At 56.0% G+C, this 23493-nt stretch overlaps 1 protein-coding gene across 1 annotated transcript; it reads left to right on the top strand.

Annotated features, from left to right (window-relative positions):
• Window positions 1-603: 603 nt before the first annotated feature.
• On the top strand, window positions 604-23316 carry SSC5D (scavenger receptor cysteine rich family member with 5 domains). The gene is made up of 14 exons (XM_032388897.1): window positions 604-751; window positions 1279-1305; window positions 1617-1925; window positions 2109-2228; window positions 2445-2558; window positions 2829-3137; window positions 4828-5145; window positions 5358-5534; window positions 7233-7550; window positions 8969-9577; window positions 9652-9966; window positions 10087-10254; window positions 17799-17963; window positions 20892-23316. Exons 1-14 carry the CDS (start codon window positions 727-729, stop codon window positions 22514-22516), a joined length of 4599 nt encoding a protein of 1532 aa, XP_032244788.1. The 5' UTR covers window positions 604-726; the 3' UTR covers window positions 22517-23316.
• Window positions 23317-23493: the final 177 nt, after the last annotated feature.

Here is a 23493-nt window from a genome sequence, read left to right as displayed (position 1 = left end):
GGGCGGGGGGAATGAGTGTGTGTGTGTGTGGAGTCCCCCACCCTCACCCAGGACTCAGCGCTTAGTCCGCCTGGCCCCCCCACTCCCGTTTCCCTGGGGTTCACCCAGTGCTCCCTCAGCTGGGGGCCTGAAGGGTTTGCGTTCAGCCCCACCAGGGCCAACCGAGAGGGCTTCCTCTGGCTCCTTTCCCAATCAGGAAGTCCTTCCTGGTGTCTGGCTGTAAGCTGTCTTGCTGCTGGTTTGAATGCACGCTCCCTCCGCTCCGCCCTGGTCTCACCGTGTCCCCTGGCTGGACAGAGGAGGCAGAGGGTGGCTGCCTGTGCGTGCCTCTGTCCGGTCCCTTTCCTGCAGCCCGCCCGCCCTCCCGTCAGCATCTCTAAGCACCGCAGGGCGCCTGGCCTGGCCGCTCCCGGCTCCCCGTGGGAGTTTGCAGTTGGACACCCTCCCTCCCCGCCTCCACCCCCCTCCTCCTCAGAACTCAGCTGCCGGCCATCCCCCTCCCTGCCCCCGCTCCTGTCCCCTGCTGCCTCCTCGGCAGGCAGCCTCTCTTCCTTCTGGCAAGGCGTCCAGCCACGGCCTGCTGCTTCTTCCCGGTCCAGGGCGCCTCTGGCAGGCGCTTCCCTCCCTCCCTCCCTCTCTCCTTCCCTCCCTCCGGTGGCCGCAGCCTCCTCCCCTCTCCTGCTCCACGTCCCCTTTCACCCCGTCCCTGCCCTGGAGTCTGCAAACATGAGGGTCTGGGCCTGCCTTATCGGTGAGTGACCCCCTCTCCTTGGGGACTCAGGGACCTCTGACCCCTGAGCTCATACCCTTAAGCGACTCCAACTTCCGGGGCCTTGTCCCTGGTGCTTGTGATAAGGGACATCTGGTTCTCCTTGCCTGATCCCCCAAGGGACCCAGCCTCTGCACACCCAGTCCCACCCTCTGAGGACCCAAAGGACTACCCGCCCCCCCCCCCACCGGCCCTGACCCCGAGGGGGGGGTCACTCACCATTTGACATTAACCAGGCCCTTGGGGGAGCACAAAGGGCCTGGCTCCCAGCCCTGACCCCAGGCATGTGAGACCCCGCCCGTCTCAGGGACCTGAGTCTTGCCCAGTCCACTGCCCAGAGTCCTGCTTCCCAGCAGTGGGGTTTCTGGTTCAGAGATGTGCAGATTCTGTGTGTGTGTGTGTGTGTGTGTGTGTGTGTGTGTGTGTGTGTGAGAGTATTTAAGACAAGGAGAAAGCACCCCCTTGGGGCCTGCCCTCACTCTACCCTACCCCTCCAACCTCCCTTCCAGTGGCTCTGATGGGGATCCAGGCTGTTGGTAAGTGGCCTTGAGCACCTCTGTCTGGCCTTGCCCAGCTCCAACCCACCCCTGTCCAGTCTCACCCTCCAGGGGGACCCCGGCGGCCCCGTGGGCGCTTATGACCTCGGGCATTGCTCCCCCCAGAACCACCGCTGACCAACCTCCCACTTCCTGTGGGGCCCCTGCTCTCCTGGGAACCCAGGAGTTGGGGCCCCCAGCAGTGGCCAGGGCGGCCGGCCTCGCACCTCACGCTGCGGGCCAACCCCTGGCCCTGCCCTTCCTGGGCCCCGGGCCTCCTGGACGTCCCAGCCTTTCCTCTGTCCCCCCAGAGCGGCTGCGTCTGGCTGACGGCCCCCACGGGTGTGCCGGCCGCCTGGAGGTGTGGCACGGCGGCCGCTGGGGGACGGTGTGTGACGATGGATGGGACCTGCGGGACGCCGCCGTGGCCTGCCGCGAGCTGGGCTGTGGGGGTGCGCTGGCCGCCCCCGGAGGCGCCTTCTTCGGGGAGGGCGCGGGGCCCGTGTGGCTGAGTGAGCTGGCCTGCCGGGGCAGTGAGGGGCAGCTGGGGCTCTGCTCCCACCGCGGCTGGAAGGCCCACATTTGCTCCCACGAGGAGGACGCGGGCGTCGTCTGTGCAGGTGAGAGGCCCTGGGCCCTCCTTCGGGGGCACTTCTGCAGATGCGACCCAGGGACTCGGACGGTCCAGAAGTCCAGGCACCCCCACCCCTGACGCCCCCTCCAAAACCAGGTGTCTCCCTCTGGGACTCCCAGCTGCCCACTGCCTGGGGGGGCCCCTGCCAAGCTCCTGTGCCGTCCCACAGGTCAGCGTGTGGCCAACTCCAGGGACAGGGACGATCCACCTTCGATCCTGGAGGGGGACCCCTGGCCGGGGCTGTCTGGGGAGCTGAGCCCGGGCTCTGAGCAGCCTCCTGTGACCCACGGTGAGTCCGCCCTGGCCACGCTTCCAGCTGTGAGGGGACTTCTGCGCTGGTATCTCCCAGGGGACAGATGGGGGCACCCGCTTCCCCACCTCGAGGGGCCCCTGTCACAGCCCCCTTCACACCCTCGGGGACTCCCGTAGGCAGCACAGTGCGGGCCCCCAGGCGGGAGGCTGAACAGCTCCCCACCAACCGCGCTCTGGCCGCTGTCTCTCCCAGCCCCCCGCCCAGCTGGGACCCCACAGAACAGCTCCAGGAAGAAGAGCCCGCGGCCGCTCAAGCAACCCAAATCCACCAGGGCCCCTGTGCTGACGGCTGGAGCCCCCCGACAGGGTACGATCCGTGCAGCCTGGACTGACCTGGGGACCCCAGCATGCACTGTGTCCCTCGGGGTTCAGCGGGGCCCAGGCTCCCGTTGTGCCCCCACCCCACCCCCACCCCATCAGGGGCCCCAGGTGGCCGCTCCCTCCCTGGATCTCAGGCCACTGCTCCCTCTGGGGCTCAGTTTTCCCAGATGGAAAATGAAGGGTGTTTGAATCCGCTTTTCCCAAACTGCCTCGCACAAGACTCACCACCCCCTCCCTCCCTGCCCCTCCCCCCCAGAGCGGCTGCGCCTCGTCTCGGGCCCCCACGGGTGCGCCGGCCGCCTGGAGGTGTGGCACGGCGGCCGCTGGGGGACGGTGTGTGACGACGGATGGGACCTGCGGGACGCCGCCGTGGCCTGCCGCGAGCTGGGCTGCGGGGGCGCGCTGGCCGCCCCCGGAGGCGCCAGATTTGGCCCGGGCTCAGGGCCCGTGTGGATGGATGACGTGGGCTGTGGAGGCGGAGAGCAGGCTCTGCGGGACTGTCCCCGAAGCCCCTGGGGTCGGAGCAACTGTGACCACAACGAGGATGCAGGGCTGGTCTGCACCGGTATGTCCACCGCCCGCCCCCGCCCCCTGGGTCTGCCCCTGCCCGCTTGCCTCGGTCAGTGCACCTGCTTTGTGGGGCCCTCCTCCCGCCTCGGCCTCCCTCTCCCCTCCCTCCTCCTTCCTCTTCCTTCCCTCCCCCTCCCTCTTCCTTCCCTCCCTCTTGCCTCTCTCCTTTCCTCCCTCCCTCCGCCCTCTTCCTTCCCTCTCTCCCTCCCTCCCCCTCCTCCTTCCCTCCCTCCCTTCTCCTCTTCCCTCCTGACTCTCTCCCTACCCCATCTCCCTCCCCCTCCTCCTTCCCTCCCTTCCTCCCTCCTCCTCTTCCTTCCCTCCCTTCTGCCTCTCTCCTTCCCTCCCTCCCTCCCCTCTTCCTTCCCTCCCTCCCCTCTTCCTTCCCTCCCTGCCTCCTCCTTCCCTTCCCCCTGCTCCTTCCCTCCCTCCCCCTCTCCCCTCCCTCCTTCCCCTCCCTCCCTCCTGACTCTCTTTCCCTCTCTCCCTCCCTCCCACTCTTCCCTCCCTCCTTTCCCCTCTCCCCCTCCCACAAATAGCACTTAAGCACCATCCGTGCCTGGTCTGCAGACGCAGCATGAGACACAGTCCTCACTCTCACGGACTTCCAGTGCGTGTGCTGCAGGACCCAGCAAGCACAGGGCAGTTGCAGGGGCCGCCCATAGTTGTGGGGGGGAAAGCACAGGGGCTGCAGGCAGACAGTAGGTGCCCACCAGACAGGGGGGCAGGGGGTGGGCAATTCTTCAGGCAGCTGATGTGAAGGGGAAGAGGACGAGGATGTTCACCTGAGTCCCTGCTCTGTGCCAGGCAGCATGCTGGGCACCTCCCCTGCTGTCTCTGAGCCTCACCCCCACGTGGACAGCCTCTGGGGTGGGTATTCTCACCCCCTCTTCCCAGATGTGGAGATGAGGTTCAGAGAAGGAACCCAAATGGCCCAGATCACAGACTCAGCCCCAGACCCAGAACTTGACCAGCCGGGTCTGTCCGGCTACCGACAGGTCTGCTGGGCAGGCTGGGCATCTGAAGCTTAGGGTGGGGTGGGGGCGGAGCCCACCCACTTGGGTTGGGGCACTGAGCAGAGGGCCAGGGACAGTGCTGCACGGCGTGGGCAGGACGTAGGGGCAGAAGCGGGGCCTTCAGAGCCCAGGTCATGGGAGGTAAGTTGAGGCTCGAGGGAGGCCTAAGTTGCTGGGAAAAAGAAGTGAACCCTATTGAGGCGCCTGGTTGTCACACTCTGGATGCTACTCACATGTGGGGAGTGGAGCCCAGGGATTCTACGGGACATCCTACAGTCACAGGACGGGCCCCCCACAGCAAGGGATGACCCGTCCCCCCCATGTCAGTGGTGCTGAGGTTGAGAAGCCCTGCTTTACAGGCCTGAAGCAGGCAGCCGGGGAGTGGGATCAGGGCCAGTGTCCGCAGGGCTCGCCCCCAGGCAGGCAGGGCATTGGGAGGTGGACAGACCAGAGCTGGACTCCTGCTGAGTGATTTCCCATCCTGGAGCCTTTTCCTCATCAGCAAACGGAAGGTGGGATACCTGCTGTCCAGCGTCATCGTGGGCAGGAAGCCCAGCCCCACAGATAGCTCAGTACCTGCGCATGGGTAGTTGCCTGAGCACGGAGCTCACACCGCTCATCCATCGCAGTCTCCTGTCTGTCTGTTCCCCTCCCTCTCCCCACATCCAGGCCCGGCCCCCCGGCTGCGTCTGGCTGACGGCCCCCACGGGTGCGCCGGCCGCCTGGAGGTGTGGCACGGCGGGCGCTGGGGGACCGTGTGTGATGATGCCTGGGACCTGCGGGACGCCGCCGTGGCCTGCCGCGAGCTGGGCTGTGGGGGTGCGCTGGCCGCCCCCGGAGGCGCCTTCTTTGGGGAGGGGGCTGGACCCATCTTCCTGGATGACCTTCGGTGTCGGGGTAACGAGACAGCCCTGCGATTCTGCCCAGCACGGCCCTGGGGCCAGCATGACTGTCACCACAGGGAGGACGCCGGGGCTGTGTGTGATGGTGAGGACACAAGGGAGAGGCTGGGGGTGTGGGTGCGCTAGAGCCTCAAGTGGAGGCACAGGAAGTGGGGGGCTCGTGGGGTGTCCTGACCGCCCACTTGCCCCGTCTTGTCCTCATCCATGAAACCTCATTCTGCATCAGTGGTCCTGGGATGGAGGGTGTGGGGAGCTGTCCAGCATCACCGTGGTGGTGATCACCTCCCCCCACTCCAGGTATGCCTCTTGGATATGTCCCTCCCACGGCCCCGGCAGTGGACAGCAACGGCTCTTTGCCCAGGGAGGCAGCGTCCAGGCCTCTGGCCCCCACAGTGAGCCAGGCCCCAGGGACAGCAGGTGTCTCACCTCCTCCTGTCTCCCTCACTGTCCCTCGGGAGCCTGGACCAGAAGCTGGTGAGTCTGTTCTGCTCCCCGAGAAAACAGGGCCTTACCTACTGCTTCCTCCCCCGTAGTCAGCCCCCAGGCACCCTTTCTCCCTGCTCAGAGACTGTCTCATCCGGGGCAAAGACAAGGGCAGAGGAGGGAACAGAGCCCCATGCCCAGAAGGGTCTGTGCTTGGCTGAATGTTCTGCTGGTGCCATCTTGAAATGCGTGATTCTGGGGAGGCGGTCTCCTCACAACCACCAAAATGACTGGATCCACAATCGTTGTCATTTGTAAAACACAGGCCTTAGTATTATTCAGGTGCAGTGCAGCCAGCAGATCAAGACGGGACCGCCACTGGAAAGATAGTGGGTTTCTAGCCCACGCGCTGCAGGGGCCACGCAGGGAAGCAGCGCATCGGCCAGGAGGCAGAGGGCGCGAGGGGGACCCGCAGCAAGAGCCTGGGCCGTGGCTTCTGTGGGAAGGAGCAGGCAAGGCCGAGGAAGCAGGCTTAGGGTCGGCTCGCCTGGATCGTTTCCCGAGCGGTGGGGCGCAGGGGCTGCCCCTGGTTGTCGGGCGGCTGAGGGCGGGTGGACAGCGGCCCAGAGGGTGAGCGCCCCCCGGAGCAGGTGGGGGGTGGGCTCTGGATCGGCTGGTGTGCGTACAAGAGGCACGCTCCGCTGGTGTCCTGTCTCTCGGAATGAGCTGTCCCTCGAGGGCAGTCCCTGCAGGGTCAGGAAGGCCCCGAGAGGTCACAGCGTCAGAAGCACAGACAGTGAGAGGCCTGGTTAGCACAGCTGACTCGTCAAGGGTGGGAGACTTGGGTCTGCCGGAGGCCTCTTTCCCCCTCTTCCTGTGGCACTCAGCGCTCACTGGCTCGTGTGGCCGGTGCTGTCGCAGACACGGTCTGCGTCTCCCTCTGGTGACGCTCGCGGCCACGCGGGCCGTGGGTGCTGCCTGGTGTCCGTGTTTCAGAGGAGGCCACATGGCTGAAACACGGGTGAAAGCAACTTGCTCCAGAGCCCACCTTCTCTTTTTGGTTCACTGCGGTAAACTATACGTACCATGAAACTGACCCCTGCAACTGTTCTTAAGTGTACATTTCAGTGGCATTAAATACACTCATAAGGTCGGGCAGCCACCACCATTCAGCTGTAGGACTCTGTCGCCATCCCAGACAGACTCCCCATTCCCCCTGCCCCAGCCCCAGGCACCCACCCCTCTACTTTCTGTCTCTATGAACTTGACTCCCCTAGGGACCTCATGCAGATGGAATCCTACAGTATTTGTGCTGATGTCCTCTAGGTTCGTCCATGGGGCGGGTGTCCGAATTCCCTTCCTTAGAAAGGCTGAATCCTATTCCATTTTGTGTGTGTGCCTCACTTGGCTGTCCCTCCATCCAGTGATGGACACCCAGGCTGTGTCCACCCTTTGGCCACTGTGAACGGTGCGATGAACATTTGTGTGCAAGTATCCATTTGAATAGCCATCTTCCCTTTATTTGTGGTAGATCCCGAGGAGTGGGATTTCCGGATCATATGGTAATTCTGCGTTGAACTTTTCGAGGAACCCAGACCGTGCCTGACTCTATCCCTTGTGCTTGCCGCCAGGACGGATGGATGTGGGAAAGCCCAGATGGACAAATGGGTGGATGAATGCAAGGCAGGTGGAGGGACTCAGCGAGCCGGACGGCTTCCTGACTAATTCTTTGGGTCTCTTCCAACCTAGGGTCCCCCCAGCTGCGCCTGGTGGCAGGGCCCAGCAGGTGTTCAGGCCGGCTGGAGGTGTGGCACAATGGGCGCTGGGGGACGGTGTGTGATGACAGCTGGGACCTGCGGGACTCAGCTGTGGTCTGCCGGGAGCTGGGCTGCGGCAGAGCTCGGCAGCAGGACCCTGCGGCTGGCCGCTTTGGCTGGGGGGCTGGCCCCATCTGGCTGGACGACGTGGGGTGCTTGGGGACCGAGGCCTCACTCTCAGACTGCCCCGCTGCGCCCTGGGGGAAGCACAACTGTGCTCACAATGAAGACGTTGGAGTCACCTGCACTGGTAAGGAGGCCCTGCCCACCTGCTGGCTCCTGGAGGGCTTCCTGGAAGATGGGATAGGAATTAACATCTACGCTAACATCTACTGAGTGCTGTCTCCTAAGCCCCTGCCCCGGGCTGGGTGTTCCCACACCTGTGACCGCACTCACGCCTCACAATTAGTACAAGCTGGTGGATGTTAGGCTCATTTTACTGAGGAAGCCGTGGCACAGAGAGGTTAAGTAACTTGCCCAAGGTCACACAGCGACTAAGTGGCAGAGTTGGGATTCTTTCTCCTCCCCAAGATAAAGGAGGTGAAAAGAGGGACACTGGGAGACGGAGAGAAGCCAAAGTGAGGGCCAGCTGCAGTAAGTGCAAGCGTTGTGTCTGTCTCGTTCGTTTGCTAACATTTATGGAGTGCCACTGAGCCAGGTGCTGGGGCCTCAGGATGCAACGATCACAGTCCCGGTCTTTGGGAAGCTCACAGCTCACTGATAGAAAGAGATGCACCAACAAATCACCGCAAACCCGTGTGACGTGTTATCATTTGGGGGGGCCCAAGACCAACCTCAGGTTCTGTGATCTTCTAGAAGGACTCACAAAGAAATCAGAAGAGCCGTCAAAAACCAGTCAAGGCAGAGGCACAGGGGCCGGTTGAGGGGAGACCTTCACGGAGCTTGCAGCCGTTGTCCCAGGAGAGCCATGCAGACAGCACTCAGTTGTCCCAGCAGGGGCGAGTGACCCCACACACGCAGCACTGCCAAGCAGAGATGGTCCCCTACCTCCGTGTGCAGTTTTTATAGGAGCTTGGTTACAAGCTATGGCTGCCTGCCGGCTGGCTGCCCATACATCACAATGTTGGCGCCGACTCTCTGGGTAGCCCCAGGAACCAGGGGCCAAGGGCCAAACTTTTCTTTGGGCACAGGTGACACTTTACTGCACACAGGTGCCAATCAGAGAGATGTGACAACAGTGGTGACCCACAGGATGGAGTCACTGAAGCTAAAGCCACAGAGCCACAGAAGGGTTTTGAGCTGGGGAGTGACCCGCCAGACCTGGTACCACTCTGGTAACTGGTAAGAGCTGGACAGGGAGAAAGGGAGACTGTCAGAAGTTACAGGAAGTGACGCCATGGGTGGCCCCAAGATGAAGAGGAGAGGTCGGACGTGGGAAGGGCAGAGAGGATCAGTCACGTCACAACTGTAAAAGCCAAGGAGCAGGGGGTGGTGTTTCTGGCCAGGAGGTTTGTATCCCCAGCATCTGGCACAGTGCCTGGGTCATAGAAGATGCTTGATAAATGTTGGTGACATGCATGAGTGAATGAATAATGAACAAATGAATGGAAACTTGGTGATTGCAGAGATGAGAGAGGAGAGATCTAAAAGACAACCTTGTCATTATGGTATCCACCATCTTCCCTGTCCTCTCCTCCCACCTTCCAGACACCCCTGGCCTGGACTCCATCGCAGACCCCTTCAGTTGGAGCTGGATCCCTGGCCTGGGTAGAGATCCGGATGCCTGGCTCCCTGGGGAACTGGCTACCAAGCCCCCCGCAAAGCTGACCCCCAGTGTTCCCGAGAAAACCACCACCAAGGCCCCAGGGAAAATGCCCAAGAGTACTAAGAAGTGGGTGACCAAAAATGCAAGGAGACCGACCACTCAGCCCCCTGCGATGCCAACCACTAAACACTCCAGGGTCCTGGGCACCCAGAGGCCCCCTGAACTGACCTCACGTACCACTACAACCCTGACCATTGAAGCCTCCCGAAGAACAGTTTCTGAGTCTACTACCAAGTTGACCACTGAGGTTCCCTACAGGATGACCTCACATACTACTGCAACACGGACTCCCCGGGCCCCCCGAGAACGGACCGCTAAGACCGTGGCAACATCAACCACTCAAGGCCCCCGAGAAATGACCTCTGAGGCCACGGTGAAGCGAATCCCTCTGGCCTCCGTGGAGCCATCCGCTGACACCCCAGCACAAGGTTCTCCAGAGTCTTCCAAAGACCCAGCCCCCTCCCCCACTGGGAGCACCGCTGGGGAATCAGGTGAGCGGAGGGAACATGAAGAGGTGAGGCTGACCCCTCTTGACCCCTCCTGACTTGGGGTCTTCTACCAGCAGGCCCGTTCCGGGTGCGTCTGGCCGATGGGCCCAACCGGTGTGCTGGCCGGCTGGAGGTGTGGCATGCTGGGCGCTGGGGGACAGTATGCGATGACAGCTGGGACCTGCGGGACAGTACCGTGGCCTGCTGGGAGCTGGGCTGTGGAAGGGTCCGGGCCCGAGTGGGCAAGACCCACTACGGCCCCGGGACCGGTCCCATCTGGCTGGATGACGTGGGCTGCAAGGGAATGGAGGCCTCCCTGAGTGACTGCCCTGCTAGGGCATGGGGCCAGCACAACTGTGACCACGAGGAAGACGTGGGCCTCACCTGCACTGGTACTGGGGATGGGGTGGGGGACCCAGAGTCACTCCAGGAGGTTCTGGAAGGGTAGTCTGGAGCAGCAGCAAGGACCTGAGACAGGGTGGGGCTCAACCCGTGCCCCACTTTCTCCCAAGGCTACGCGGATGAGGATGATTATCCTCCCTGGACCTGGGATCCCACCTCGGGAGAGGACCTGGCCAAGGCGACCACCGCTGCAGGGGTACCTGGACACAGGCTCTCCTGGGGCACCACCAAGAGCCCAGGGGCCCCCTCCCCGGCGACAAGGCGTCTTCCGGACACAGGTGAGGTGCACGGCCAGGGTGCGGATGGGGCCCCCGTCAATTTGTGTGCGCCTCCCGGCAGGGCTTCCCAAGAGACCCCGAAGTGAGCTGGCCTGGGTGTCGGAGATCACGGACAGGTTCTCCGCGGCTCTAGAGACCCTAAAACGTTGCCTCCTTGGGCTCTCCTCGAGAGCCTTGAAGAGGAGACCCCCGTGTGTCTCTGAGCATCAGACCAGGCTCAGCACGGCCTGACCTCACAGGCCTCCCGCAAACCAGCCGCGACACCTGAGACTGGGCCCCTCCAGCCAGAGCCCCGAGACCTCCCAGCTGGCCGAGGTCACCACGCCATCCTGCAGCCCCCTACAGCTTGGCCCGTGCGGCCGACCTGAGTGTCCTTTCACCCTGCGGCCACACCCGGAGCCCGTGCGCCCCAGCCCACGTGCTCCATTGCCTGCTCTCGGGGGCTTCTCCGCGGCGTCTTCCGGGCCCCTGCGTGCTTCCCTGCGCGTGCGCTTGCTCTCCCGGCTTTCCCCGCGGCGTCTCCCAGGCCCCGCGTCCCTGCGCATGCGCACGTGCTCTCGCGGGCTTCGCAGCCGCTGCCGCCCAGCGTCCCTGCGCATGTGCATGTGTGCGCACGCGCGTCCGCGGCTCTTCCATCCTCTCCCCCCCCCGCCCCGCTCTCGCTCTTCCATTCCCCCACTCCACGTCTCCATCGCTCTGCTGTTCTCCTGGTCTGCTAGTCTCTCACCATCGCTCTCGTGTGCCTACATCCAGTGCACACTCCCCGCGTTCCTGTTTTCCCACAGTCGATGCCTCCATCCTCCCCTGTTCTCGCTCTCTCCGCCTCCTCCTCCTCCTCTGGGGCCCACTGTTTCCCACGCCGGCGGCTCGGCCTCCCCTGCGTGCTCTGCTGTCTGCCTGCCCCGCACCCCGGCCGCTCGTGCTTCTTGCCGCCCCTCTGTGCCTCGCACGCTGACTCCTTCGCCTGCAGCTCACGGCTGTCTCCTCCCGCCCTGGCCCCGCCTTTTTCACTCCATCCAGCTTGCTGCCCCCTCCCTCCTTCTCCGTGTGCTCTCCCATCCCCCGAAGGTCCCACTTCTGCCTGTCGCCCCGCGCCCCTCTCCTTGTCTTCTCCTGAGGGACTCGTCGCTTCAGGAACGGGGCGCCCCGCCCCTCGGGCATTTTCCCGCCTTTTTCTGGCGCTCAGCACGCACGCGCACTCCGCTGTCCTCGGGAGGAGGAGTGGGCCCAATCCGCTTCACGCCCTGTGACGCCACAGGCGCGCTGCGCCTCCTGATTGGCCGGCAGACCCACGCCCGCGGTAATAAAATCCGGCGAAGCGCTCCGTGGGCGTCCAGAGCGGCGACCTGTACGCGAGGTTGGGCTCGTCGTGAGGGGAAACGAAGGGGAGGAGCGGGCCGAGGGCCGCCGCGCTTTAGGGTGGGGGATCGGAGTTGTGAGGTAGGGCCGGTCCTGCCCAGTTTTCCGAGGTGCTGCTCCCGGGTGCATTGCGGCTGGGGTTCTAGAGCCTTTGTTCTCTGCAACCGGCGCAGACCCCTGTCTGTCGTCTGGCGCCCCCTCGTGGCGGAGACGGTCAGACGCGGGCATGGAGTTCCTTCTTGGAGTGGGGGGGAGGGGAGGCGACTACGTGAGCTCAGAGAAGTGCAGAATTGCGAGCCGCTCAAGGGAAATCTCGGGGTGGTCCCAGATACAGTAATAAGGGGGCCAGATGGGGAGTGGGAGGAAGGACAGACATGAATTCCTATCCTCACTGCAAGGTGACCCTGAAAATAGATGACTCCAGTTCTTTGAGCCTGTTTCTCCCTCTGGAAAAACAGTCCAGCCGAGCTAACTCCGTGCTGGGCACGCATGATTCCAACAACCGGGAGACCTAGGTCCTGTTAACGCCCGTGTTTCAGATGGGGAGAAAATCTGACTCAGAACTTAAACACAGGAGCCACTGTTGAGGTCCATCTTACATGATTTCACACACATTTTGCTCGTTGGGTTGGGAAAGATTACTGAATTACTGAGCTAATTATCAGCGAGTTGCTTAGTCCAACTCTTCGGCTTCCAGTTGTGGCTCCACCAAGATGAGAACTAGCTGGGTGACCTCAGGTCCCAATCCCATGAACAAAATGTGTGTGAAATAGTTTAAAACCACAGAACGTTGGTGGTTAGACTGATTTACCATAAATGAACAACAGCTGCAGGATCCCAGGGAAGGAGTTGTTATTTCTAGTGGAGCAATCAGGAAAAACCTTGCGGAGCAAGTGGTATTACCCAGCGGCAGACACCAGGAGGAAGGGAATTCTCAGAGGGGCAAAGGCTCTAGGTGAGAAACCGCATCGCCAGGAGGACACTGTCATCTCCCTGGACCCTTAGCTCCATCGCGCGTTTGTTTAACTGTCAGTTTCTGTGGCTACCATAACATAACCACACATGTACTCCCTTGAAACAACACAAGCTCATTTTGCAGTTCTGTGCGTCAGAAGTCCTACAGGGCTCTCCCAGGGCTGACACCAAGGTGTGAGCAGGGATGTGTTCCTTCCGGAGGCTCTAGGGGAGGAGAATCTGTTCCTGTACCTTTTCTGGCTTCTAGAAGCCCCACATTCCTTGGCTCGTGGCCCCTTCCTCCATGTTCAGAGCCAGCAGTGTTGCACCCCTCTGACCTCTCTTCTGTCTTCACATCTTTCTCTGTCCTGATTTTAAGGATTTGTGTGATTGGATTGGGCCTACTTGGATTGATGCAAGATAATCTCTTCATCTCAAGGTCTGGACCTTTAATCACATCTGCACTATCCCTTTGCCACAAAAAGGTAACCTATTCACAGGTTCTGGGGATTAGGGCACAGGCATCTTTGGGGGAGAATTATTCTGTCTGCCGTCGAATGTGTGCTGTAGAGACTCAGCAGAGACACATTTGTTGACTGAATTGTAACAGCTGAGGCTAGAGGCTTCAAAGGTTGAATTTTCACTTTCTAGTTCATTGAAGTAACATTTTTCGAGGCTTCTCGGAATTTGGAGACGCAGACATTAACTCGTGTGTCAAATACCTGCGGTGTGACAGGCGTGACTACTAACCCCTGGGAACAGAGCAGTGATGAGCAAGGGAAAGGGAGGCTGAGGTTTGCAATTTGGAATAGGATGGCCGGGAGATGCCTTACTGAGAAGGTGCCCTTTAAGTGATGACCTTCAGGAGGAGAGGGAGAAAGCCATGCAGATATCTGGTTGGAGAGTGTTTCATACAGAGGGAACAGTGCCTTCGAAGGCTTTGAGGTGGAAGTGTACTTAGCTGGTTCCAGAAACGGCAGCAAGGTCAATGGGGCTGAAATGGAGTGGTTGATCGGAATGATGGCAGGAGATGAGATCTGTGCTGGGGAGCCCCGAGGGAGCTAAAGGTGCGTTCCAGGCAGAGGGAGCAGCACATGCAAAGGCGCTGAGGTGAGATCTTGAGAGAATGGCAAAGATACCAGCATGGCTGAAGCAGGGTAAGCCAGGCAGGGTGAGAGTGATAGGAGAGGGCTAGACTCTGAGTTTTATTCTCTATGCAGCAAGAAGCCCTCAGTGGAGCATTTTGAGCTAGGAAGGACATGGTCACATGTGCATTTTCAAAGCAGTCACCCAGGATGCTGCATGGGAAATGGATGGAGGAGCTAGAGTGCATACAGGGAGGCTGAGAGGTCTCTGGAAAGGTGACAGTGGTCTCTGTCGGGGTGGCAGTGGAGATTAAGAAGTGGATTATGTAAGCTATATTTTGGGAGTTGAGCTGATGGATTTGAGTGATGGGTTGGGTAGGGTGTGTGAAGAGGGAGGTGGGAGATGGGGATCCACCTTTTACTGGATCAGGGACTACTGCAGCTGGATCCACAGGATCCACAGTGGGAATATTAGATCCATTGGTGATGCGTTTAACACACCCAAGTGGAGGCATTAGATACGTAATACTGGAGCTCTGAGGAGTGCTTGGGCTGAAGATATAAATTGACAGGATGGAATTTGAAGCTGTGGGAATGGATGAAGCTGTGCAGACAGATAGCCTTGTCTAATGGACCTCCCACACCCAGCTTGGGAGGTGGGATGATTGATGGATTTGGGCTTTTGCTGTATGTTATGGCTGCATGAGGTCATGCAGAGGGAAGGGGATCCAAGAGTAAATGCAGGATTAAATTCAGAGGTTGGATGAAAGTATTAACAATCATAGCTAGTATTCATTGAATGTGCTCCACATGTCAGGGACCATCTACCAGCATCACATGGCTTAACTCACTTCCTCCCCCAAGGAACCTTATGAGATCAGTTCTATCCTTAACACCCTTCTACAGATAAGGAAACGGAGGTACAAAGAGGCCAGTACAGCAAAGGGCAGAGCTTGGATTCTAACTCCAGGATTTACACTCTTAACCACTCTAGCCATGGAGACGGGGAAGGAGCATATGACAGAATTAGCTCTGAAGAACCCAGAAAGCATAAAGCAGGGCATGACTTCATTGAGGGGGGGAGGGGAGTGGCCTTTGAATGAAATCTTGAAGGATGAATAAAAGCTCACCAGGGAAGGAGTAGGGTAAGACTCAGGAGATCTGCACCCCAAGGGAAAGAGGTCTCCATTTAGGACCAGGTAGACCTGCATGGGTCTGAAGCCTAGCACTGCTCCTTGGCTGTGTGACTTTGGGAAAGTTCCTTGCCCTCTCTGGGCTTGTTTGGTCATCTGTAGCAAAACGGCAGCTTCTCCACCCACCCTCTCCACATGAGATTGCCGAAAACTAAAATGTCTGACAGCATCAAGGATGTGGGATGAAGGTGGGCATGAGAGTCTGCACCTACTTAGGAGGGCAGTGTAACAACCTCTAGGGAGATGCAGCTGCCTTCCACACAGCAGTTACACATTAGGTACTGAGGAGTTCTCACTCATGAACCCAAGGACACAGATCTCAGGAATTCACTGCAGCCATATTTGTAACAGCAAAACACTGGCCACAGCCTAACCGCCTGTCAGCAGGGGCACAGAGGAATCAACAGTTGTGTATTCATACGCCGGAATAGTATATGAAGGTTAAAAAGAAGCAGCTAGAGATAGATGAATTTAATTCAAAGAATAAGCTTATCACATGCCAGGCTTTGCGACCCCATGCAGTAGACCATCATGGTACCCATTTTACAGGTGAGGAAACTGAGTCATGGAGAAGTTCAGTGACTTGCTCACCCAGCTAGGAAGGGACACACCCACAAACCAAGCTGCAAAAGGACGTATGCAGTATATAGGTAGATGGGCAAAGTCTTCAACTTAGGAAGCTAAAGCATGGAGAAACAATATGGCATCAGAGAGTCCTTCAGGGAAGGGGTGTGATTGGGCCTCACAAGGACTGTAACTCTGGAATGCTGCTTCTTAAATTAAAAATGCATATTTTAATGAAAAAAATCAAATTGATCCCATGCTAACGGACCACGAGCAGGTGGCCATATCTTAGAGGACATTTCAAGAACACAGAGGCCCAAGGAGTATGCCTGCAGTTGGTGGGCTGACATTTTAACGGAGTTCAATTTATGTTCTCAGTGGAGTTCTCCTAAAACCCAGCATCTTGAAAAGAAATCTTCACCGCTGATGGTTTTTCTCTCATATTTTTTCCATTTTTAACTTTTTAATTAATAGTACTGCTAATGGTTTTTAAAATTCCTAATGAGTGTGACCGTCAGGTAGGATTTCACGGGTTATCCTCTTAAGATATTTGACAGGCATGGGGAAGGTATTTAATTAAGAACGGTTAGTAATAGGGAGACATGACCGAGGTATCTGCAATGCTGGTCATCAGGGTGAAAATTGACCCATGTTCTATTCATGTGTAATGTATTAGCAGGTGACAGAGCAAGGGATTTCTGCAACTGGGATAGCTAGCTACAGAGCTCAAAGTGACCAGGACAAACATGCCTAGTATGTCAGATACCATCCTTCTGCCTGGTTTCACATGCAGAGTAGGAAAATATCTGTGGTGGAGAAGGCAAAGGCAAAGGCTCAGAGGTGCACAGAGGCTAGATGTGAACACCTCAAGGTTTGGGGTCCAGGGTGAGCAGCAACACCATGTGGAAGGCGGCATGGTAAGAGCGGGTGCTGGAGAGGTGGGCAGGGGGCAGTTAATCAAGTGAGATGAGGAACATGGACTTTACAGTTGTACAATGTTGTGGATACACTCAAACCCACGGAATTGTACACGTTAAGGTATGTGAATTATATGTCAACAAAACTATTGTGTTTTTTAAATGATTTATTTATTTACCTGAGAGAGAGAAAAAGCATGCACGCACACATGCAAGTGAAAGGGAGGGGCAGAGAGGAAAGGGGAGAACCTCTAGCGGACTCTGAGTGCTGAGCATGGAGCCCCATGTGGGGCTGGATCTCACAAACCTGAGATCACAAGGTGAGCTGAAATTAAGAGTCAGACGCTTAACCAACTGAGCCACCCAGGCACCCAACAAAGCTATTGTTAAAATAAGTTTTTTGATCCACCAAGCTAGAAGACTGAATTCAGTCTTTCTATTCTCCCTATATAAAATGATATACTTTACATTATATTTTACATTATACTTATAAAATGGTATATTTTTATTATTACACAGCTGACCATTGAACAACACGGGGGCTAGGGGCACTGACCAGCGTGCAGTCAAAAATCTACATATAACATTTGACTCCCTCAAAACGTAACTACTAATAGCCTACTGTTGACTGATAACATAAACAACACATATTTTGTAAGTTATATATACACACATATATATTATACACTATATTTTTATAATAAAGTAAGCTAGAGAAAAAAGTTACTAAAATCGTAAGGAAGAGAAAATATATTTACAGTACCTTACTGTATTTATGGAAAAAATCCACATACAAGTGTCCTGCATAGTTCAAACCTATAGTGTTCAAGGGTCACTGTATATTATACATTTATATGTTATATAAAATTATTGTCATGTAGAGATTATCCAAGTGTATTCATCTAAAAACCATAGGGAAGGGCGCCTGGGTGGCTCAGTCGGTTGAGCGACTGCCTTCGGCTCGGGTCATGATCCCGGAGTCCTGGGATCGAGTCCCACATCGGGCTCCCGGCTCGGCGGGGAGCCTGCTTCTCCCTCTGACCCTCCCCCCTCTCATGCTGTTTCTCTCTCGCTCGCTCTCTAATAAATAAATAAATAAAATCTTTTAAAAAATAAAAAAAAATAAATAAAAACCATAGGGAAAATAATACAGAAATGTTCCTGGTGGTTCATTAATAAAGATATTATAGGGTTGTTTTTTTTCCCTGAGGGAAAAATAAAGAATGAGTAGGGGCAGGGACATCAGGACATTGACATAATAACTGTTCTTATTTTATAAGCTGGTTTAGTCCAAGTTTCTGTTCTTGGTAGTTCAGAGCATCTCAGCTGAGTCACCAGGATGGCTGTGAAGTCAGGGAGGAGATTGGGGTGGTGGTCTAGTTGAGACAGGATGAAGCCTGAGTTTGGGTCCAAGAGGAACAGAGGGTCAAAATCAAGCGAAGCGAGACTCAGTTCTCCCTATATCTCTCAAGGTGATGAGGATAGTTATGAGCCTTCCCGGACGTGGGATACACCTTCAGAAGGGGCTCTTCCCAAGGGGACACCCACCGCAGGCAGACCTGGATCCATTCTTACCACCACTATCACCCGGAGCCCAGGCCATTCCTCTCCAGCTCCAAGGATCCATGGGGACACAGGTGAGGCATGTAGCTGTGGCAACCAGGTTGTTTGTGTTGTGGGGTAGAGAAATGGACTCCAAATTCCCCAGTGGTGACCCTACTCTTACCCCAGAGACCCAACAGAAATGTATCCTGAAACAAGGGGTTATTATCTACATCAGTGGCCCTCAACTGGGAATAATTGGCAATATCTGAAGATGTTTGGGATTGTCATGACTAAGAGTAGTGAGGCTACTAGAACCTAATGGGTAGAGGCCACAGATGTTGTTACATATCCTACTACATACAGGACAGTCCCCCACAACAGAGAATCATCCAGCTCCAAATATCAACGATGCCCAGGTGGGGAAGCCCTAACCTATACTATGCAATTCACTCTGACAAATCAATAAAAAAATGACAGGAAACCCTATACGAGAATGGGTAACAGTTATGAATAGGTGATTCACAGAAGGGAAAGCCCAAATGGCCAACAAGTATATGTAGAAACATTCACACTCATAAGAAATCAGGATATTCAAATTAAAATGATGACAAGCATGGACAAAATTTGAAAGGTAGGTAATATCGAGTGTGGGTGAAGATGTGGGAATACAGACATCCCCACTGGATATAGCTATTTGATAAAGACAGTTTAGTGAAATTAAGTATGATTGTGCATTGTGACCCAGCAATCCTCATTCTGTATTCCAGAGAAATTCTTGAACAGGCTCCTAAGGGAAACCTATGTGAGGGTTTTCTTTGGAATGTGATATCAGGGAGTTGGAGGCAGGTTACATGTCCCGCAGTGGGTAACAAGAGAAATGCAGTGGGTACACATGATGGAATCCCATGCGATAGCTAAAGCAATGACTAGCTATACACAGAGCAACATGGGCGGTAGGAACAACATAATATGGAGGAAGACAGCAGCAGAATGAAATTTCCAATGACTTGCAAAAACTAAAAAGCACAAACACAAAAATACACATACACTTAATATATTAACATATATACATATATGCCTTGTATATTGTATAAGATATTGTATAAGGACATATGTCAAATACATTAATGGAGGTAGCTGTGGGAGAAAGTGCAAGGGATGGAGATCGGGGAAGAAAAGGGAGAAGAAAGAAGAGACATTGCAGGACTGTTGATGACAATATACAGAGGAGTATGATTAGCTTAGCTCTCTGTACCTTGCATCTGAAAAATTAAAAAGACCACTGTAGGCGTCTGAACCCCTACAATATTTAAGCAAGCTGAGATTCTTGAAATAATAACTAAACCAGTTAATATTTACTGAGCAATATACCATGTGTTGGGTACTATTCTAAGCACTTTACGTATATTACCCCTTTAGCCCTCAACATCTATAGGAGCCCTATGATGTAGGTACTAGAATTATGCCCATTTCACAGATGAGAGAAATTGAGGTATGGACATCAATGACTATGACAGTATTAATAATCACAAGAGTGCCTGTTACATGCTAGGCACTGTCCTAAGTCCCTGTACACACAGGAGCTCCCTGAATCATCACAGCTCTACAAGGGAGGTCCGTTGATCATCCACAAACTGAGATTCAAGGCAGTTAAATAACTTGTCCATGGTCACCCAGTTAGGAAGCGACAGATCTGGGGTTTAAGCCCTGGCTGGAGGCCAAACCCTTTACTTAACCACTTCTCTACTACTGTAAACAAATGGCAAGAACAGGATGCACATCAAAAATCCTACAGGAAAACTGGAATTCTCTAGAGCTGTATCGTTCAGTATGGTAGCTATCAACACAGGTGGCTTTTTACTTTAATGAATCAAAAATTTGAAAAATGAGGGCAACCCCCTCAGGTCCCCTCCCTCCTTGGGAGTTTTGTATTATCACTTTGCTAAGTCTCAATAAACCTTGCTTTGCTGCCCACAAAAAAAAAAAAAATTTTTTTTTAAATGAAACTTTCATTTCCTTAGTTGGACTAGCCACATTTCAAGTACTCGGTGGCCACATGTTATCATATCCATCACTGAGAAAGTGATTATTAATGACCTAGACTCTGAATGCAAAGGACTTTGCTTCAAATCTTGTCCCCACAATTTGCGAACTGTATCTGTGAGACCTATGGCAAGTTACCTACCCTCTTGGCCTGACTCCCCTCATCTGCAAAAAGGGATAAAATTCTCATTTACCTGGAAGCTGAGCCAGGAAGGGGGTGAGGCCTCTCACTCTACTCAGGCCCTAAATGTAAGGGGCTGCCAAAACACTCAGTTATCAAGGTAAATAGTATCTTTATAGTTTTAAAAATAAAAATTAATGTAAAACATTCACAATGAACTAAATATCAAAAATTTAACTAGAGGCAGGATCCCATCTACCTCACTTGACTTTCCCTAATCCTGGCCCCGTCAGATTCTGTCGGGGTAAAATTTTGACTTTTTTGTTCACAGTGGATCTCTTGCAATAATTTTGTTTAAAAATGTGACATAAAAATCTTGACTACTGAGATTACGCTCAGAACCCTCTTGCATCCCCCCTCATGCTTCTGCACCTTCTGGCATCTCCCACATTCCTCCCCCCATGTGCCCGCTCATCCCCTCTGCCCTTCAGCCCCTCCTGCATCCCCAGGTAAGCCTCCACATCCCTCACACTCCCGCATTTTCCCGCATGCTTCCACAACCCCCTGCAGCCTCCCCCTTCTGCCCCCCACGTTTCCGCCCCCTCCCGCCTTCCGCGGTACCCCTCACCTCCCTCGCGCTCCCTCACCCGCGGTGGAGGACGCCAGGTGGCGCCTGGAGACATCACAGGTGGCGGGGAGGTGGGGCGCTAGGGCGGGGTGAAGTCTGCTGGCAACCCATGATGTCACAAGGCCCTGCGCCCTCCCGTTGGTCGGCTCCTCCCTGGAGGGGCGGGGCGGGCCACGGGGGTGGGCGGGGCAAGCTGACCTCGGCCATCAGTCTTTCCTCCTCCTCCAGGTTCCCTGAGGAAACCGTGGCCGGAGCGTCGGCTGCAGCGTCCCACAGCGGCCAGGACGGCGCCCCCTGCCGCTTCCCCAGTTCCCTCGGCCTCGCCAGAGCCCCCTGGCCCACCGGTGACCCCCGACTCTGCGCCACGGCTTATTCCCGAGACAGCTTCAACGCGGGAGGTGACCTCTGACCCTCCTGGCACTTTGCCACCCAGCCCAGACCTGGCCTCCCGGATGAACTCTGACCTCACCTTGACAACCCCTGGCCTCACTCTGTCTACCCCTGAGGCCGCTGTGATTCCAGCGCTGACACCTGATCTCTCACCCCCCCTACCACCCACCTCGCCCAAAGAACTGACCTCTGACCCCTCTGCACCAGCAGTGGTGACCCACCTTTTTTCTACCTCAGAGTTGACTCCAGAATCTGACACAACCCCAAACTTGGACACAGCTCCATACGCCAACACAGTTCCAGATCATTCCAGATCCCCAGACCCTTCCACAAGCCCCCACCCCACTAGCACCCCTCACTCCACCTTGACCTCTCACCCCTCCATGACCTCTCAACCCATGACCACCCCTCACTCCACCATGACCCCACAACTCACCACGACCCCACAACCCACCACACCTCCACAACCCCCCACACCCCCCCAACCCCCCACACCCCCTCAACCCACCATAACCCCTCAACCCATCACGTCCCCTCCTCCTACCACAGCCCTTTACCTCGCCACAACCCCTCAACCCACCATGACTCCTCGGTCCACCACACCCCCTCAGTCCACCGCCACTCAACCCACCACAACCCCTCACCCTATCACAACCCCTTACCCTGCCATGACCCCTCACCCCATGACCCTTCATTCTACCACCTCTGCTCGCCCCGCCATGACGGCCGACCCTACCTCAACCCCTATGATCACTATCAAGTCCATTCTAACTTCCTTGGGAACAGGACTCTTCTCTCCCACGCCAGCACCAACAGTCAAGCCTAGCCTACAGCCCTGGTTGACCTCCACGGGGTCCTCCCGTCTCTCTACATCCCAGATGTCGAGCCTAGCGCCTTTTCCAGCCTCAGAGTCCAGCCACTCCAGGCCTTCTCCAGCCCCAAGCATGGACACACTGTCCACTCAGGACTTTGAACCACCAAGAAGCCAGAGCCCCAAACCAAGCCTACCACTCACCCAGACCCCACACTCAGGCCCTGACCCTACTGTGACCTCTGACCTCCACCTGTCTTCCATGGCCCACCCCTTGGCTCAACCTCTCCCTGACCGTCTCACCCCAAAGCCAGCTCCTTGTCAGAGCCCAGACCCCCTTGGCCCGTGTGTGGCGCCGCCACCACCCGTAAGGGTCATGGCCTGTGAGCCGCCTGCCCTGGTGGAGCTGGTGGCTGCTGTGAGGGACGTGGGTGGCCAGCTGCAGAGGCTGACGCTGGTCCTGGAACAGGAACTGCAGCAGCGCCAAGCCCTGGGACTGGGGCTGACCCAGCTGGTGGAGGCCACCCGGAACCTCGGGCAGCTGGGTGAGGTTGTGAAAAGACTTGCTGAGGGGGCCTGGCCCCCCAGCACATCTGCACCAACCACCACCACCCCAGAGGAGGAAGAAAGGCCTCTGAGGGGAGACGTGTGACCCTGTATGGGATTTGAGGGGCTAAGACACGCCCAAACAAAAAATGAAAACCAAAGTATCTAATTAAAAACAAAATATCAGTGACATTTGTGGGGACCTAGGGGGAACTCCAGAGAGATGGAATCACAAGATTGGTCTTGATTTGTCAATCCCACAGGCACCAGGCAAGGCAATGGTGTTTATGGTGGTGGTGTTGGTGATAATGGGCGATGAGCATGATGGTCGTTGTGACTGTGGCAGACGTATGGTGGGGAGCTTTGCAATGGCAGTGATGGTGGTGATGGTCATGGTGACAACGATGGTGGTGATGGAAGTGAGGTTGGCCATGATCATGGCGGTGATGATGATGAAGGTGCTCACGGCCATGGGCATGAGTGTGACGACATAGTGATAAAGATCATGATGGGGGTGCGGGTGCTGAAGATGATGCCACCATGGCACCGATGAAGCCCCGCGGTGGGAGAAATCTTTGTTTTGTTCACAGATGTATGCCCAGCTCTTCGAACAGAGCCTGACGCAGAGTGCACACTCCTTAAATACCTCTTGAATGAATGAATGAGTACATGATAATAATAATAATGACTAATATTTGTTGGGTACTTCTTTTGGGTCAGGCTCTGTTTTAAGGGCTTCAAGTGCATAATGTCACTTTATCTTCATGAACACCTGCTGAGGAGGGTACTGTTACCACAGCTCAGCAGAGAAGGAGTGAGCTTTGGAGCCTGAACGCCTGAGTTTGTTTGTGGCCATGAACCTGAGCCAGTTACCTAACTTCTTGGTCTGAGTTTTTCCAACCATGAAAGGGGGATAATAAGTACATACCTCATGGGTTGCTGTGCCGATTAACTGATAAATTAATGCATATGGAAGAGCGCTTAGCACAGGGCCTGGCTCTCGGTAAGTGCTCGTTCTGTGCCAGTTGTTATTGTATTTATCCCCATTTTACAGATCAGGGCACTGAGGCCCCGCGTCACTCA

Source organism: Phoca vitulina, unplaced genomic scaffold, assembly GCF_004348235.1.
Source record: "Phoca vitulina isolate PV1807 unplaced genomic scaffold, GSC_HSeal_1.0 scaffold52, whole genome shotgun sequence".
In the NCBI taxonomy this organism is placed as follows: domain Eukaryota; kingdom Metazoa; phylum Chordata; class Mammalia; order Carnivora; family Phocidae; genus Phoca; species Phoca vitulina.
This window is presented reverse-complemented; position numbering and strand designations above follow the sequence as displayed.

Bases quoted from the DNA above. Each gene is read 5' to 3' on its own strand.
- SSC5D (XM_032388897.1), top strand. From the start codon at position 727: ATGAGGGTCTGGGCCTGCCTTATCG. The intron at 1,926-2,108 runs GTGAGAGGCCCT...GCCGTCCCACAG, and splicing joins CGCGGGCGTCGTCTGTGCAG to GTCAGCGTGTGGCCAACTCC. The intron at 5,535-7,232 runs GTGAGTCTGTTC...CTTCCAACCTAG, and splicing joins GGAGCCTGGACCAGAAGCTG to GGTCCCCCCAGCTGCGCCTG.